Source organism: Trichoderma evansii (assembly GCF_050947405.1).
Source record: "Trichoderma evansii strain SZMC 28006 chromosome Unknown GGI43scaffold_28, whole genome shotgun sequence".
Taxonomy (NCBI): domain Eukaryota; kingdom Fungi; phylum Ascomycota; class Sordariomycetes; order Hypocreales; family Hypocreaceae; genus Trichoderma; species Trichoderma evansii.
Window position 1 is genome coordinate 227,721 of NW_028145178.1, and position 15,430 is coordinate 243,150.

At 48.2% G+C, this 15,430-nt stretch overlaps 5 protein-coding genes across 5 annotated transcripts; all 5 read right to left on the bottom strand.

Annotated features, from left to right (window-relative positions):
* Position 1: 1 nt before the first annotated feature.
* GGI43DRAFT_416538 (WD40-repeat-containing domain protein) lies at positions 2-4,038 on the bottom strand. The gene is made up of 3 exons (XM_083207307.1): positions 3,811-4,038; positions 2,248-3,733; positions 2-2,192 (listed from the first exon to the last, which is right to left on the bottom strand). Exons 1-3 carry the CDS (start codon positions 3,996-3,998, stop codon positions 420-422), a joined length of 3,447 nt encoding a protein of 1,148 aa, XP_083056205.1. The 5' UTR covers positions 3,999-4,038; the 3' UTR covers positions 2-419.
* GGI43DRAFT_416542 (nucleotide-sugar transporter-domain-containing protein) lies at positions 4,039-6,641 on the bottom strand. Its single transcript, XM_083207308.1, has 5 exons — positions 6,509-6,641; positions 5,996-6,397; positions 5,602-5,940; positions 4,849-5,538; positions 4,039-4,796 (listed from the first exon to the last, which is right to left on the bottom strand). The coding sequence occupies exons 2-5, from the start codon at positions 6,065-6,067 to the stop codon at positions 4,512-4,514; spliced, it is 1,386 nt and encodes a 461-aa protein (XP_083056206.1). The 5' UTR covers positions 6,068-6,397; positions 6,509-6,641; the 3' UTR covers positions 4,039-4,511.
* Positions 6,642-7,421: 780 nt separating this feature from the next.
* Positions 7,422-9,393, bottom strand: GGI43DRAFT_430860 (nucleotide-diphospho-sugar transferase). The gene is made up of 2 exons (XM_083209332.1): positions 8,545-9,393; positions 7,422-8,467 (listed from the first exon to the last, which is right to left on the bottom strand). Exons 1-2 carry the CDS (start codon positions 9,079-9,081, stop codon positions 7,568-7,570), a joined length of 1,437 nt encoding a protein of 478 aa, XP_083056207.1. The 5' UTR covers positions 9,082-9,393; the 3' UTR covers positions 7,422-7,567.
* A 157-nt stretch (positions 9,394-9,550) lies between these two features.
* Positions 9,551-13,600, bottom strand: GGI43DRAFT_416547 (TUP1-like enhancer of split-domain-containing protein). The gene is made up of 2 exons (XM_083207309.1): positions 10,285-13,600; positions 9,551-10,226 (listed from the first exon to the last, which is right to left on the bottom strand). The coding sequence occupies exons 1-2, from the start codon at positions 13,334-13,336 to the stop codon at positions 10,120-10,122; spliced, it is 3,159 nt and encodes a 1,052-aa protein (XP_083056208.1). The 5' UTR covers positions 13,337-13,600; the 3' UTR covers positions 9,551-10,119.
* Positions 13,601-13,829: 229 nt separating this feature from the next.
* On the bottom strand, positions 13,830-15,424 carry GGI43DRAFT_416551 (uncharacterized protein). Its single transcript, XM_083207310.1, has 3 exons — positions 15,322-15,424; positions 14,699-15,248; positions 13,830-14,635 (listed from the first exon to the last, which is right to left on the bottom strand). Exons 2-3 carry the CDS (start codon positions 15,242-15,244, stop codon positions 14,024-14,026), a joined length of 1,158 nt encoding a protein of 385 aa, XP_083056209.1. The 5' UTR covers positions 15,245-15,248; positions 15,322-15,424; the 3' UTR covers positions 13,830-14,023.
* Between the last annotated feature and the right edge of the window lie 6 nt (positions 15,425-15,430).

Consider the following 15,430-nt stretch of genomic DNA (forward strand, 5'->3'; position numbering starts at 1 on the left):
ATTACATAACGAAAATTGGATGTTGATTTCCTAAAGTAAATATTCCTTTGTATCAATTACACATTATTAGATTCCTGAAATACCTTCTCTGTAGTATCCCCTAAAATAGACACTACTCTCTTCCTTTTCAACCCTTTCATCTTGTCATCTTTATAGTTAGTGCTCTTAGGGTGCCTTGCAAGATCGACAATAATCACGGTGTTCGAATTCACTCCGATAACTAGTATAGATCCCGAAGAATCCCAATGTTGTGCAATAAGGCCCGAATAATACCAATAGTGTGCACTGTTTGCACAGCGAGGGCGGAATTCCTTGGGTATCCAGAGCAGTCGCTCTTCATTTCGAGTTATCCAAGCGAATTTTCCGCTGTCGAGCTCTTGCTGCGATTTTGCATGGCTGGGAATCATGAACCCACTACACTACTCCTCGTAAGACATTGAGCGATATTGATGGCCGACATGCAACTTGACAGAGCTTTTTGCGTCTATATGCCAGTGCTCCAATGAAAATTCACCACTATATTTCCAGTCCTTCCAAGTAACGAATGCTGAATCAGCTGAGACTGCAATATATTCAAATTCCCTTGTTCGTTCCTCGATCATAGGGGCGGGATATTGAGCAATACATTTGTAACCTTCTTCATTATTCTTTTTCAGAATAAATATTTCATACCTACTGCCACAAGCAATGATCCCCAAGTCAACGGATATTGCTATTTGATTTAAAAACTGTCGCCAGTGGTTGGCGTCATCCGCGCTGGTGAATTCCATCATTGACAAAACGGTTATACATTCGCCGGTGGCAATCCGCCAGAGGCGTATAGTTCTCTTTTCATCGCCTGTTACAATAATTGAAGAATCATGCGAAAAAGTCATAGCAGTAACTTCGTGAGTGTGGCCAGTGAATGTTTGACAACGTTTGCCCGTATCAGTCCGCCATAATGTTACAGTTTTATCAGAAGAGCTTGAGGCGACAACAGACGAATCAGGCGAGATAAATACACGAGCAGCATCATGTATATAGGTACCATATTTATCGAGATCACTTGCACTGTTGCCACTAGAGTCTAATTGCCAAACACTAATAGTGTTGCTCATGCGATCTGATCCTGCAAAGAAAGCCATGTCAAAGGAAAAGTCCACGTTTGATAAGCCCTCAGTATTTGTGGCAGAGATCGCATTGTCGAAATTCGGGCTTGATTGGAATCGCCAGTAACGTAGCCCTTTTGTTGTCGGTACAATTAACTCAGTATTGGAAGAGAATGCAAGCTTTTCTAAAAATAAGGGGTGAGCTCTGGTGCGGCAGCTTTTCAGCTTACTACCTGTCGAAATGCACCAGACATTTATGCATGCGTTTGGGCCGCTTAAGTACTGATAATGGTACCAATGAGCTGAGGCAAGAAGTTTAGAGTTGGGAGAGAAGACGACCGCTAAAATACTTCCCTCTCCTTGCCGAGGCAAATTGCATATCTCAATCGCTGCTTCAATGTTCCAAACTGTTGCGGCAGATTCACCTGCCGCAACCACGTACCTCAGGTCGGGGGAGAATGCAACGTGAATCCAAAGGTTGTTACATTCTTTTCCATCACGTTGGAGTTTGTGTAAAAGATTGCCCGTCTCAGTGCACCAGATCCAGATATTCATATCTTGATAGGCCGAAGCGAGAAATTTTGAATTAAATGCAAATGCAATTGACCAGAACTTTCTCCCATCACCATGTAATGTGTGCATCTTTTCACCCGTATCTGTGTTCCAAATATATATCTTGGTTGAATCGCTCGATGCAACTTTTTTTGAATCTGGAGAAATCTTCGCAAGCCCGTGATAGCTTCCGAAGAGTAATATCTGCTGACAATTGCCTGTTTCCATTTCCCATATTCTTGCTGTCTCATCCAGTGAGCTGGTGAACAATAGATGTGACGCTGGTGAAAACGCTAGAGACATAATTTGATCTCTATGACCAAACAGAGTCTGCACGCATGTGCCCCAAGTATTCGGCCGGTTTAATACCAGAGATATGCCGTCGCAAACATTGTTGATGAACTCTTGTCGAATAATGCTGCCTTCAGGCGCAAATGCCAGCGCTGAAGAGTAGGTTTGTAAAGGTAAACTTTCGATTGTTCCTCGGTTATACTGAATAAAGCGAATAACATCTTCAACAAGCTTTTGATGTCTCGAGGTAACATGGCTATTCTATTGCATAATTTAAAGTGTAAGCGATAGTAAACCCAACGGGGTCGAAACTTACAATCAAATCCTTAAATTTATACATGGCTGTAAGAGCATAATCCATACTCCGTAATAGAGAAAGAGCTTCCAACCAGAATAGAAAGACTTTTGTGAAGAAGGTGTGTAGGCCACTATCGTTTTCGAGGACTCCAATCCTGTCCTCTTCACTTACGTCCAAAAGATGGTGAATCCAAAAGACGCACTGATATCGAATTAGGGCTAATGGATCTGGACATGGTGTAGAGACTTCATGTATTCGTATACCCGGAGATTTAAGACCGTAAATATCACGGTGAAGGCTATTGAACATGGTATCTAGCGAAGACTTGAAAATAAAATAATGTTTGCTCACTATACCAGCTTGGGAACCTTGTTGAAGCAAAAAGTCCTTGGCCGATTGGTGAACAAAATAAATAATGTCCTCTTTCACAGTAAGAAAAGAGCCACAGCGCTGAATGACCCTGCGGACATGTTTTTGATTGTTTGGGTTTTCCGCTTCTACTTGCCACAAAGTGATAAGCTCTCCAAGATGTAGGTGTCGGTAAGTTGTAGTAACTATTGAAAGAAGTTTTATACAAAGATCGCGCCTGTGTTCAGGATGGCTCTGTATCTGGTCCATCATTAAGTGATATAAACTTGGCAATCCCTCTGGCAGCTGGTCCAGCATTCGTAGCACTTCCCATTCATCAGAGTCTTGAATCTGCCGAATCGCAAGGGCAACCCATAAAAATGTATCATTGGACTTGCGCTGGAGGATATCACGAACTTTACTTTCAAGGTCTTTGTCCTCTTGCATGATTTCCATGTGAGCAACACAGTGGTTTATATAACTGTGAACAGCTCGTGATACTGCTTCTGCATTCTCTTTGAGTTCGAGGCTCAGTGGATTGACTGAGTCTTTTGAAAAGAGTCGTCGCTGAATCTCCTCCAAATTTCGACTGGATAATAGCCACTTTACTCTAGAACTTGTTCTCACAACCAATCGCAGAAAAGAGTCCCGATCGGTTGTACACTCGTCGAGGGCATCGACAATGAGAACAAGATGTGATAATGCAGAGTCTTGAATGACGGCCTCAAAAATGTCGCATATGGTAACCCAGCCGTTTGGGCCATCAAATAGCGATTTGCCTGGACTCGGATGCCTGTCTCTAACATAAGAGAGCAGTGACTTTTTCCGACGAGCGAGAGAAAAGGTCAGACCTCCAAGGATGGCTGCGGCATTGTTAATGCGGGCGTCCGTTGCTTGGCAAAAGAAGTATGCTGTATCATTCTCTGCGTCTCCATTCTCCTCTAGACTTTCAACTATGCCACAGAGAAGCATAGTCTTGCCCTTTCCAGGATCACCTTTGATCCAGAGAGTTCCATTCTGCGCACCAAGCCATTGTTGGTAATCTCGATGGTCAAGAATCCAGCTGTATGATTCACGCAGCAATGGGCCTTTAGTTTCTAGAATCCTCTTTTTGTCGAGTCTGGGATCAGTCTTGCTTAAATCTCGAAGGTAGACGCTATCCAAGTCAGTTCCAGCTAGTATAAATTGTCAACTCTTTCACTACCAAGGATAGAGGGTAGCAACATGTCGAACCTTGGCTGACTGCGCAGTGGTTGTAGACGTTGCCTTGATGTAAGTTGGCAAAGTCTCCAAAATTGTTCTCTGAGAGTATATGAGATGATGCCCTTGATAAATCGGCTAATATAAAGCATTAATAATACCCGTGTAAGGTGCACTTGATAAGGGATAGGATTAAGCAGCCTAACGGCCGGCGAAATCATTAAAATGGCGCAGGTATTTAACAAGAATATAAGGAAGAATGTTAATCCTTGAAAACATCAAGATCCATATACATGTACCTACTTGGAGGCGGGGGAGAAACGCGGCAGTGAGCAGGAGTGCTAATCGAGCCAATAATGAAAGGCTTTGCCAATACTAGCACGGCATCACTCTCTGCAGCAGCCTGTAGGAAACGTCCTATTATAAAAAGGAATTGGGTATATTTGCAACCATTTTTACACTCACTCCCCTAAGCTTTCCGTCCGTCGCCGTCTATACCAAAGCTTAGAGGCTCCTATTCGATCCAGATTCCCCTCTTTCTATATGCACCATATCCGTATTTCATTCCCAACACACATACAGACCGAAAAAAAAAAATGATAAGAAAAAATATGAAGCCATGGCGTTAATATGAAGCCATGGCGTTAGCCTAAAAGTAAGAGCAGTGTTTTTGTTTTCCCCCAGGAAGCAGAAAAAATGTAATGAAATTTCGAATGCCGTCGTCAATCAGGTATTCATAGCTCCTTCTGCGGAGCCAAACGACTTCCTGAGCGAGCCAACATTGGGCTGCTGGGTCGACTGGATGTCGAAGCCACACCCTTGACGTCAAATGGATCGACAGAACCAAGGTGTTTTGAGGGTCCCAAACGAGGGGTTCCCAGAGGCGTGAGAAGCGATTCGATGGCGGGCTTTTCGAATTTGGCCACCCGAATGGCAGGAGGTCGGCCGCGAAGGGGGACTTCTTCTGATATACTATACATATACGTTGCCAGCAGCACCAGCATCGTTCCCAGAAGGAACTGCATCATTCATTAGCAAACTTGTGAGCCCTCATGAAAAGGGCATACTCACTGTGAAGGTGACTTCAAACTCAAAAACCCATACGCTGACGAGAAAACTCAGTATGATACTGATGCTCGTAGCAAAGTTCTTGATGATGTTATCCGCATCTCTAATCACCAAGCTGGCCAGCAAGCCGCCCGCCGCCTGCAGGATGACCGTCGCCCACACAATAGTGTTGTAGCCCTCGAAAAAGCCATGCTCGCGGATGCCAGCTCCATCCTGCCAGATGACGCCGCCAAAGAGAGCAGCTATCATGGAGTAGAAGCTCAGCTGCATGTTGCGCACCCATACGCTGGCCTGGGAGGAATTCTCTTTTAGAATCTTCTCAAAGTAGACGCCTGTAAGGCCGGAGACTGCCGCGGCGATGAGAACCGCAGTCACACCGACGGAGTAGTTCATAGGAGGTTCGAGAAAGTGGAGATCGTTGTCGATGCCCTCGTAAGTGGCAGAGCGGCGCGTGAGGTGCGCTGGGGCGTCGTCAAGAATAGCGTGGCCGAGCTCGTGGCGAGATCGAGGGAAGAAATGGTCGGGCATGCCGTGGAGAAGGAGGGAATCGGCGCTGGGCACATTGGTGGTGGTGGTCGAGCCGGGAAGAGAGACGACCGAGACGCCGAGGGTGAGGACGATAAGAGCGAGCCAGCGCTTGAAGCCGAGCGGCCGGCTTAGGAGGTAGACACTGAAAAGGGCTGTGGTAAGGATCTAGTCGCCGTTGTTAGACATCACAAGAGCTTGTTTGAGGCTATTGAACTCCTCTTCTCTCACCTTTAGCTGGTACAGAACCTGGAAATGCACAGCATCCAAGTTCTCTATAGCCACATACTGCAGAATATTCTGCAGCGTGTAAAAGACTCCGGGTATAATCAGCTTCCACCCATCGGCCGAAAACATGGCATTGTAAATCTGCTCAAACAGCACCGTCGCGGGCGTGCTGGGCGCCAGTGTCTTGGACGCCTCGTATAGGGCCAGTGTTAGGGAAACGGCCAGCTTGATGACCTCGTGGAGGAAGACGGCGGTCGAGGGAAAGTATCGATGGTCGCCTGCGGGAGGCATCACACGGGACCAATGCATGAAAAGCACATATGCAGAGTTTTGGACCGTTAGCTGGTACGGTCCGTTAGTAACCATCTGAGAAGAAGAAGAGGCAATTCGCACGCACCAGAATCAGCGAGATTGGCTTTCCAGAGCTCCCAGCTCGGATTGCCGAGCCTCCGCTGTCGAGCACCGCCATGGCGGGCAGATTCGAAGAGAACGAGAAGAGAAGTGCGTCAATTGCTTGTTCGATTGATCGATGCGTTGCGTTTGTAGAAGTGGTAGAAGCAGCAGCTCAAGCTGTAGCAAGAGTGACAAGAAGAGAAGATCAAGAAAGTTGGAGAGCTGGTGGTGATTGATCCGATCAGATACTGGCCACGCGACACACCCCTCTCGGTCGATGACGCTGAAAGCTGAATTTCACAGGAGCTCAGCTAGAAAAGAGAAAAAACCAGGAGCGGCGGGTTGGGGCCAAAAGAAAGCTTGGCTCTGCTAGCGGGCACTAAACCAACTCGAGGCACTGCTAAGGCTGTCTAACAACGTCAGTTACTTGTAAAGGTATTCAAGCACCGCCAGCAATAGAAAAGAAGAAGATTAAAACATTCCAATGGGAAAAGCTTAATCCTGCTCCTCACCTCACCTCACAGCCACTTTTCGCCTTTTTTCCAAAACCTTCTACACCTCCTATCGTCTGTCCCACGTGCCTGGATGCAACACTTGAACATCACCCCCTGAAGTCCCCCCTGTAGCCCCAGCAGCCCACAGTGACGCACACCCACTAACACAAAAACCCACTGCGCAACAGCGCCAGGACCCCAGATTGCCACCGATCTGCGGGGCAAGCTTTTTCGGACCCTTTTTTTGGTCTCTTTCGGCTTGTCGCCTGGCTTGGTTCATCTATCTGGATCTTGGTGTCGTTGCTGATGCCGGCATTACTTGGTGCCAGTTGAATATTCCATGGATGAGATGTACATAGCCTGAATAGTGCGCGGCAAGTGATGCATAGTGCCTCAGCCAACAGTAAGCTGCAGCAGTGAAATGACCTACTTTGCCAGTGTCTCAGACATGTCTAGACTAGCTCGTTTCTTTGGTGGCTTGTGTCACGCATGTGGCTCGACTGAGGCCCTGAAAACGTCCAGTACGAGAAAAAATACTTGCATAGGGGGGGGGGGGGGGGGGGAGAAAAGAAAGGATGAAAAAGAGGTATTTTGGAACTATATATCTGATGATTACAATAAATTGAATTCCCAATACGATCAATGACTGTAGAATATTTGGAGTTTATCGTTGCTGTTGGCTGCTGGCCGTACCCCTGTACCTCTGTGTGACATCATCATTTGCTACTCCAACAGTGAGACAAAAATGAATCAAAGCCAACTCTCAAGCCAACGCAGCATCGGAAAATAGGCAGAACCAGCAAAAAGAGAAGAAACAAAAAAAGAAAATTAAAAGATATCGGCTGTATTTCTGTGTATATATTTCCCTAGGATTGACCGCACTTTCCCTACAAGACCATACATAGATGCAAGCCAGCCTGTTCCACACGAGAAAAAAAAAGATTCAAATTTCAAACTCCAAGCCCCTGTTCTCATGCCTATGACCAACTTCCTGTACGCCGTTTCCCTTCCATGACCCAATCGTTTCATCGTCGTCGTATTCGTTATCTCGTCCAAAAAAGACAGTCCAAAAGATTGTATTCTTAGCTCATCGAAAAATTCCTCTCGTCAATCACAGTATGACCAGACTGCAAGCTGGGGATAGCATCCTGTCTACTGAGATCGCGAGCCATTAGGTCCCAAAGCGCAAAGCGATCGGCCATGCTCTCGTCAGGGTTCCTCTCTTGCTCCCGGATGCTATCCCGACGCTGCGGTCCAACCATCCGGTCCTTTCCTCTGAGGTTGAATCCCAAGTTGAGCTCGTAGCCCTTTGCTTTCGGCCTTTGCGTGTATTCGGGGAGGCTTGGCCGGTGTGCATGTCGCGCATCTCTCTTGCGGTAATTCCACACGCTCTTCTGGGGCAGAAACATGCTAGCACTCATGGTAGGTATAGCCATGTCTCGCAGCGGTCGGTTGTAAAAGTCTCCCATAGCATCCAAGTGGTTGAACAAATCTTGATGGCTCTTGCTTCGAAAGAATGATAGAGATCCGATGTCAAACGTTGGCGAGATTCCTTCCAGCCCTGTCTTGTACATGTTGCTCAACTGTGATGCAAATGCTTCATGCGGTGATCCTATGTCTTCGCCATCATCACTGTAGTTATTGCCCTGCCGCCAGTCAGCATTAAGAAACCCAAGACGCCCGAGACTGCCCTGGATCATTGAGTTGATCAAGTCAATCCACGTTATAGCGGCGTCACCAGGGATATCAAGACTGCCGTTTTGGTTTGTCGACTCCATGGGTGCGTCGTTACCGCCTAAGAACCAAGACACATCCGCATCTGCGTGCAACAGATCAGGGTGTTGGTCGATAAAAGATCTCACTAGTTGCGAATGGGTTCGTATCTCATCCTTGTCCAGCAAGGCCTCGTTAAAACCGTAAACGATCTCATGGTCCCTCATAAAGCGGAAGACGTCGAATGTAATGTCATGAGTAAACTGTGCCTGCTCCCAATAATAAGCATAGAAGACGTAAGTTTTCAAAAGCAGAACAAAGACTCAGCAAAAAGGCGGCCACTTACTCCAGGTTCTATTCTCCAAAACCAGTCATAATCTCTAAACCGCTTCTCACTGGCAAACGGACCCGAATTCCAACGTGATGTTTGGCCCAGGAATGATGTCGACTGACCAACTTCAGAGACATGCTCGCCATCGGTTGGATCTGTTGGCATCATATTGGTGGCAGACGATGGCTTGGAATATCTTGACGATGCCAAGTTATGCTCAGAGATTACTTCGTAAATGCAGATTGCACCGGTTGCGTTTGAGGTTTGACGCCTGAATTCTTCGCTTAGGGGCTGCGTGCTGAAGAAGACCCAGTGATAGTGGTATCGGTGGTTGAATGTCTCTTCGAGCTGCGACATGGAAGATAGGACAGCGGGCAAGTCGTGCTCGTGAGCGACCGAGACGAAAGCTGCTTTGGGTCGTTGATCAGTAGCAGTAGAGATGGCAAGGCCATGCACGAACGATGACAGTTGGATCAAGAGGAAGATCCAAGCCATGATAAATGGCATAGTCCAACAATGCGAAGGGTTTAACGTGCCGCGTTTCTTCGCCATGATGGATCTCGCAACGAGAATGGAAGAGAGACAACAAACTCAGTATTTGAGATGAAAAAATGGGAGGTGGAGAGGCGAGTTGTTCGACCCGTTGTGTGTCAAGGCGGTTTGACGGAAAGTAGGCAGAGAGAAGTGAATAGAGCGATACGAAAGAGACAAGAAGATAATGAGGTTTCAAGAATTCAAGAATTCAAAGGAGAAGTGAAAAAAGGAGTGTGGTGAAGTGAATGTGAGCGACAGGCTGGTGTGGTAGAAATCCAAGGAGCGGAAGTCAGAAAGTCGAAAACAATGATTGAAGAAAGGTGAAGAGAAGAAGAAATGAAAATACACACAGCTGGAAGATATTTTAGCAGCAGGTGGCAGAAACTCGGTGAAGCGCTGTAGTTGGCAGCTGGAGGAGGAAGGCAGTACGGCTGGCAGCTGGCGGCGGTCATTGCATGTGATGTTTAAGGGAATGGGCAATTATGGCTTTTATAAAGCAGTGTAGAAGACGTGATATTCGGATAAAAATAATTGTGAGCAATAGGAGTTCACACTCGAGAGAGAGTAAAACAAGATACAAGATGTTGAGATAAACCGACGTAGATTCTCCTATATTCCTCACCCTAAATCGTACTCCCAGGTATCAGCATCAAATCCACACAGAGAATGCAATCCAACAACAGAAACCAGTCAAGCCGCAGCAGCCATAAAGGATATAAAAGGATATAAATAGATAAAAACAGCGCTCGCAAAAAAGCGTTAAAGAGGCCAATAACTTCTCATCTCTTCCTCCAAAAACAAGAAAACTACAACCAATAAAAATAAGTTTATATCCATTCCCTTTCCCTCCAGCGCCAGACTGTTCCAGAATTTTCAACACACAGAGAGAGAGACATTAGCCCGTCCTGCCCCTCGAAATCCTTTTCTACCTTTTGTCTAGGTACAAATTTCTCACACACAATCCAAATCCAATTAAAACACAATGCTTGATATACATGCGTGCGGTCACGCTCATTGCTGTTATTTCCCCCCTTGTATTTTACGTAGATGGTTGGTCTATGCCTCGACGTCCATGGTGTCGGCGTCTTCAGAGACATTATCCAGGTTCAAGTCTATCAGTCTTGCATATTGGGCCGTGACACGTTGTAACTCGCGGAATTTACCTAATTACATCTTTGTTAGTTTGCAACCAAAAGGAGAGCAAGGTTAGGTAACACATACCGAGAATAAGAACTACTCCCTTTAAGAGTACTTTTCGATCCCATCCGCATAGCTGCTCATCTGAGCTGTACCAACCGCGGCTGTCCGTCTTGTCAGACTCCTTCTCTTCGAGCACACCACCTAGCAAGCTGTTGAGAAGCTCTTCCACTTTGCCCCTAGATCCTTCAGCACCCAGGCGCTTGGCATACATGAAAAGGTATAGCCTAAACTCGTCGCTTGCTCCCAATTGCAGGGCACCGGCAATCCGGTTCTCCAAGTGGGCAATGCTGACGCTGCTCTCCAACCCCTCGGATCCAGACTTTTGCATGACCGTCTTGATGATGCGTTGCAAAGCATAGGCCCTCCCCTTGAGAAGAAACTCGTTTGTGGTGTGTCGTTCAAGGAATGGAATGATTCCGGAGGACACGGTAGCGGCATGGTTGCCCTTGTCCTTTTCTTCTTTCGAGTTGGGCCCAACAGCTGTGGACTGAAGAGCTGAGATGGATGAGTCGTTTGAGTTCCAGTATTGTGAGCCCACTGCCCACCATGCCTCGCTCAGACGTTGCCAGGTGTACATATCCCGAGCATAAAAGTAGCCATCGCCGTTCGTCAGAGTCACAATGATATGACCGGTAGAATTGAGATGGGCAGAGGTTATGCCAGGACCAGGCGTGGCTGAATGTTGGTTTAGTGATGTTGTGGCAATGTCCAGTATAGGACCGACAGACACAGGCGGGTGAGGAGATGATTGAGTCTTGAGATTCCAAACATGGACCAGTCCCACTGCTGTGATGGCCATCAGCCAGTGATCTCTGCATTCAAGAATGACAGGTTGAGACTCTAGGATAATGGGATTTAGAAGACGTCTACCAGCAGGAGTCCAGATGTGCAGTGAGCCATCTTCACAAGCCACAGCCCAGAAATGCTTGCTTGCAGTCACCAGGATGACAGCTCGCGGCATAAACTCCTGCCACACCAAAACACCTCTCTTTGTTACAAGGACCTGGGCTGGATCGCGCGGGTTGGGATCGTTCTTGGCCTCCAAGATGATATTCTCAGGAAGCTTGGATGCATCGTCCAGCGACGATGCGTCCGGCTGCAAAATGCCTCGCTCGAGCGGCCGCAGTATATGAGATCGTATCTTGGGAACTGCAAGTCGGACTTGGGCGTAAGAAATAGAAGGATTCAGCACGGCTGGACGTAGAAATTCGGGAGTTGGAACAACGCCATGCTCGACGGGCACCAGTGCCGCGTACTCTAAACCATCAGCTCCATTAGTTACTACGGCGGTTGGGCCGCCCGCTGTCCGCTTGGCCGCAGGCTCTTCTTCATCGTCGAGATCTGCGGTGTTGACACGGCGCTTGTTTCCAAGCAACATGGCAACAATTCCTCCCTTCGGTAATCCGTCAAAAGGCTTGCTGAGATCCAATATGGTCTGTGGAGCGTCGTTTTGTGTGGTCTTTGTCGTCGTTGACCCAACAAGCTGGCTTTGAGGGAGGGAAGATTGTCCTGTTCCAGATGATGAAACCAGGAGCGGCGCCACTCGTTTTCTTCCATCTTTCCCAACCGTCACTCGGGACTTTAATTCACGGACTCGTTCGGCCGTCTTATCCGCAGGCTCCTCTGGCTTTTCACCCTTGTCTTTATCCTTTTCCTTTTCCTTATCTTTGTCAGAATCTGTATTCCCATTGGTAGCCAGCTTCTCAGTAACCGATGTAGAAGATTCAGCTTTACTGCCTTGAGTTGCTGGAGTAGTCTCTTTTCCTGATTCAGGTTGGAAGTCGCCCATGAGAGCACCCATTCTTGATTGTACAGCCCTTGATTCGCCGGCTTTACTGTGCTCTTCCAGCAACAATCCGTCGACATCTTCGGCAATGCCCATGCCCTTCCGAGAGCCACCGTATTTTTGTAGTGCCTTGGCATTCTCCTCTTGCTGAGCCACCCATCCCAGCTCGCCCTCGTCAAACTTGGCCACAACCACGCTGCCGTCCAAGCTAGATGCAAACAGGGTCTGTCCATCCGGCGTCCAGGCCAAGTCAGAGATGGATTTGCCGGCCAGATCTTGGAGAATGACCACAGGCCGGGAAGTATTAGTGTTCCAGATGCTGAGGGTCTTGTCTTGGCCTGCAGATGCTATGACAGTAACAAGCTGTCCTCCATGACCATTTGCTGCTCCATTCTGTCCAGGCTTGACCGTGTGGAAAAGTCGTGGTGAGAACATGCAAACCTCCGTGGGCGCCTCGTGCCCAATCAGGTTGATTTCGCTGTCCCATCTCGTCCGCTCGATGATAGCGACGGAGCTAACTGGGCCATTGACTGCATTGGCAGCTGCTATGTGGTTGCCGTCAGGAGACCAGGAGCACCGGCGGAAATATGTGGTCAAGGGAGAACTCTTAAAGGGAGAGCTGATGGTCGCATCGAGGACAAAATTGTTAATCATGTCGTGCTGCGTCGCATTCGGCGCGGGAGGGGTGAAGCGGAAGATTTTGATTGTTCGGTCGTCGCTGGCCGTGGCGAAGAACTTGTTGGCTGGGTCAAAGGTGATGCCCTTGACGTGGCTCTGGTGCGCGGGAATCGACTTGAGCTTCTCAAACGTGTGGCCCGACCAAACAACAACCTTGGAGTCGAGGCCAACGGAGACGAGCAGCGACGAATCGTAGGACCACGCCAGGTCCTGGACGTCGTTTTCGTGGCCGATCAGGCGCTTGTACGTCTTCCAATTCTCGACGGGCGGCGGGTCGTTGGTGCCAAAGGTGGGCGCTGGCGGCCCCTTATCCAGGTGGTAGACGCAGATGAGCTTGTCGTCGGCGCCGCTGGCCAGATACCGGCCATTGGGCGAGAAGCGCACCGAGTGGATGGTGCCGAGATGGTGGCTCATGTGGCATAGTTGGCGAGGCTTCTTGTAGCTCTCGTCGTCGGCGTGGTAGACGGCCTCTGTAGACCAGATGCGCACATGGCCATCGCCGCCCGCCGTGGCTATTCGCTTCCCATCAGGCGAGACGTGGCAGCTGTAGACCTCGAAATCCTTCTGCTCGCCGCTGTGGCTAAGCCACGAGGGCTTGATGATGCGCATGTCGAGGAGAGCGCGCGGTCATCCAGGTGATGATGGTGGCGGATCAGTTGTGCCCTGTCTCGTAGATTCGATTTGGTGCGATTCGAGGGGTTCGGCGATTGGAGGCTGGATGGCTCAGTATTTTGAATTGGTTGTAGTTTAGCCCAGCTCTTGGAGCCGAGAAGGGACGCGAAGGCGCGTTTTCGCTGCTAGGCTATTTGGCACCAAACGCAAGCAAGTTCCAATGCAAAGTGGTGCTAAGATGATTGGCAGCGCCGGAACAAGTTTATTGCGGCGCTGTAAATCTTCCGCTACAAAGAGTTTCAAAATGGCAGCTGGCGATGGCCTTGGACAGCTATGACATCATGCGGCAGCAAGATGCAAGACGCAAGACGCAAAACACAATGCAGAGTCTGTTGGATAAATCGTCAAGACATGGATACATGAACATGATTATGGACTATGTAACAGATAGTAAATAAATATACAACATAATGCAGGGTTTACTGTGTAATCGTAAAGACATGTACGCATTAACAAGATTAAGGACTATATAACATATAATAAATAAATAAACACCAAAAATCAAGGCTATTTTTTCCCCCAAGACGCCGCATTTCAGATAAAGTACAAGTAAAGTACAAGTGTAGATAGGTATTTAGCATAATTAACATCCATCATTCACATCAAACTCGTGAATTCGATTCATCAAACTCTCACCGTAGACGGTTTGTTCATCAGTCTCTCGACGCCCTCTGGGTCGGGAATGGTTTCTGCAGTACGGCTTGCGTCAAGCTGAAAGGGCTGATGGCTGTCGGGCTCAGTGCTTTGCGCACCAATGGATTCCATTGTTTCTATCGTTCCAGTAGTGTCAACAGATCCAATAGATCCGACTGAATTATCTCTGACAGGGCCTTGACACTCTAATGGATCCAACTTCAGATCTGAATTGTGCCTCAAGATAGATTCTGCCACTCCTCTGGCAATGTAGGTGTTGATAAGCTCAGCAAGCTCGTTATCAAGGGTCTCAATGTCGCGCACTAACGATCCCAGCGCATGCCATTGAACCACGTTCTTCGCTGCGTTGTTCCAGGTGCTGGCAGCCGCGCATACGCAGTTCATTTCGAATTCGAGCACTTTGCGATATAGTTTCAGCAGGCGCTCTCTCACCCCATCCTTCTCTCTGTTGTAATCGGCGTCACTCTTCCACCCGCTGGCGAGCATCACTTCTGATAGGGCCATGTACCATGGGATACGTCCAATGACATGCAAGGCGCCGCGCTTCATGTCGTCAATCTGCATTGTCGGGCCAAGTAGAAGCTGCCAAGCAAGATTAGCTTCAGATTTTGAATCAATTTACTCCGGGTATCAGCAGAATCTTACTGGTGTGAGAATAGTAATGCCTGACCAGGCCACTGCGGTGGAGGGATAGTCGGCCCAGACAGATTTTATGATCTTCTTGGACATCTTGACCAAGACTCGAGCATAGTTGTCAATGGGACAATTAGCTCCTCGACACTTTCTCAGCCCCGATTCGGTAATTCTGATCAACTGCTTCAATCTATCGTCGTCTGAGCGAGGGAGTGTCTGGTTTATTCCACCGATGGACTGGTTTGGTAGTTCCTGGCACAAGATAGACTCGTAGACAGTCACCAGACCAGATGATCTTAGGCTATCTCGTATGGAGTTGTAGGCGGCAGTCCAGAGTTCGAGGGAGATTTGCGTATGTCGTCCATATCCTTTTGGAATAGAGATGCTGGAGGATGCTGATGGCGGCCCTCTATAAGTGCCCAGCCATTCAGGCGTGGCGACACCGCTGCCGGTATCAGAATCATCGGGATTTGGTGTATTTGGATGGGAGCTGTGATGGAGAAGCCGGCCGACCAGCTTCCTGAGACGGCCGGTTTCAGCGTCGGTGGACCTTGTCATTTGGCTGACTCGATGCGTGTGAATATATGTACGGTGTTTTCAAAGTTGATGCGCAGACGATGTAGATGTAGGCTCACGTATTGTTATTGCAGCCCCGCAAGGCAAAACCATGGCGAAGCGATGAAAAGGATATTTACAAGAGCATACCACTGAGGCGAAAAAAGCCGGGTGGGCGATGGCGGATAG

Coding starts and splice junctions, on each gene's coding strand:
- GGI43DRAFT_416538 (XM_083207307.1), bottom strand. CDS start 3,998: ATGATTTCGCCGGCCGTTAGGCTGCTTAATCCTATCCCTTATCAAGTG. Junction 3,734..3,810: donor CCACTGCGCAGTCAGCCAAG/GTTCGACATGTT, acceptor TGACTTGGATAG/CGTCTACCTTCGAGATTTAA. Junction 2,193..2,247: donor ATAAATTTAAGGATTTGATT/GTAAGTTTCGAC, acceptor ATTATGCAATAG/AATAGCCATGTTACCTCGAG.
- GGI43DRAFT_416542 (XM_083207308.1), bottom strand. CDS start 6,067: ATGGCGGTGCTCGACAGCGGAGGCTCGGCAATCCGAGCTGGGAGCTCT. Junction 5,941..5,995: donor AGCCAATCTCGCTGATTCTG/GTGCGTGCGAAT, acceptor GGACCGTACCAG/CTAACGGTCCAAAACTCTGC. Junction 5,539..5,601: donor AGGTTCTGTACCAGCTAAAG/GTGAGAGAAGAG, acceptor AACGGCGACTAG/ATCCTTACCACAGCCCTTTT.
- GGI43DRAFT_430860 (XM_083209332.1), bottom strand. CDS start 9,081: ATGGCGAAGAAACGCGGCACGTTAAACCCTTCGCATTGTTGGACTATG. Junction 8,468..8,544: donor TTTGGAGAATAGAACCTGGA/GTAAGTGGCCGC, acceptor TATTGGGAGCAG/GCACAGTTTACTCATGACAT.
- GGI43DRAFT_416547 (XM_083207309.1), bottom strand. CDS start 13,336: ATGCGCATCATCAAGCCCTCGTGGCTTAGCCACAGCGGCGAGCAGAAG. Junction 10,227..10,284: donor GGGAGTAGTTCTTATTCTCG/GTATGTGTTACC, acceptor AGATGTAATTAG/GTAAATTCCGCGAGTTACAA.
- GGI43DRAFT_416551 (XM_083207310.1), bottom strand. CDS start 15,244: ATGACAAGGTCCACCGACGCTGAAACCGGCCGTCTCAGGAAGCTGGTC. Junction 14,636..14,698: donor GCATTACTATTCTCACACCA/GTAAGATTCTGC, acceptor CTTGCTTGGCAG/CTTCTACTTGGCCCGACAAT.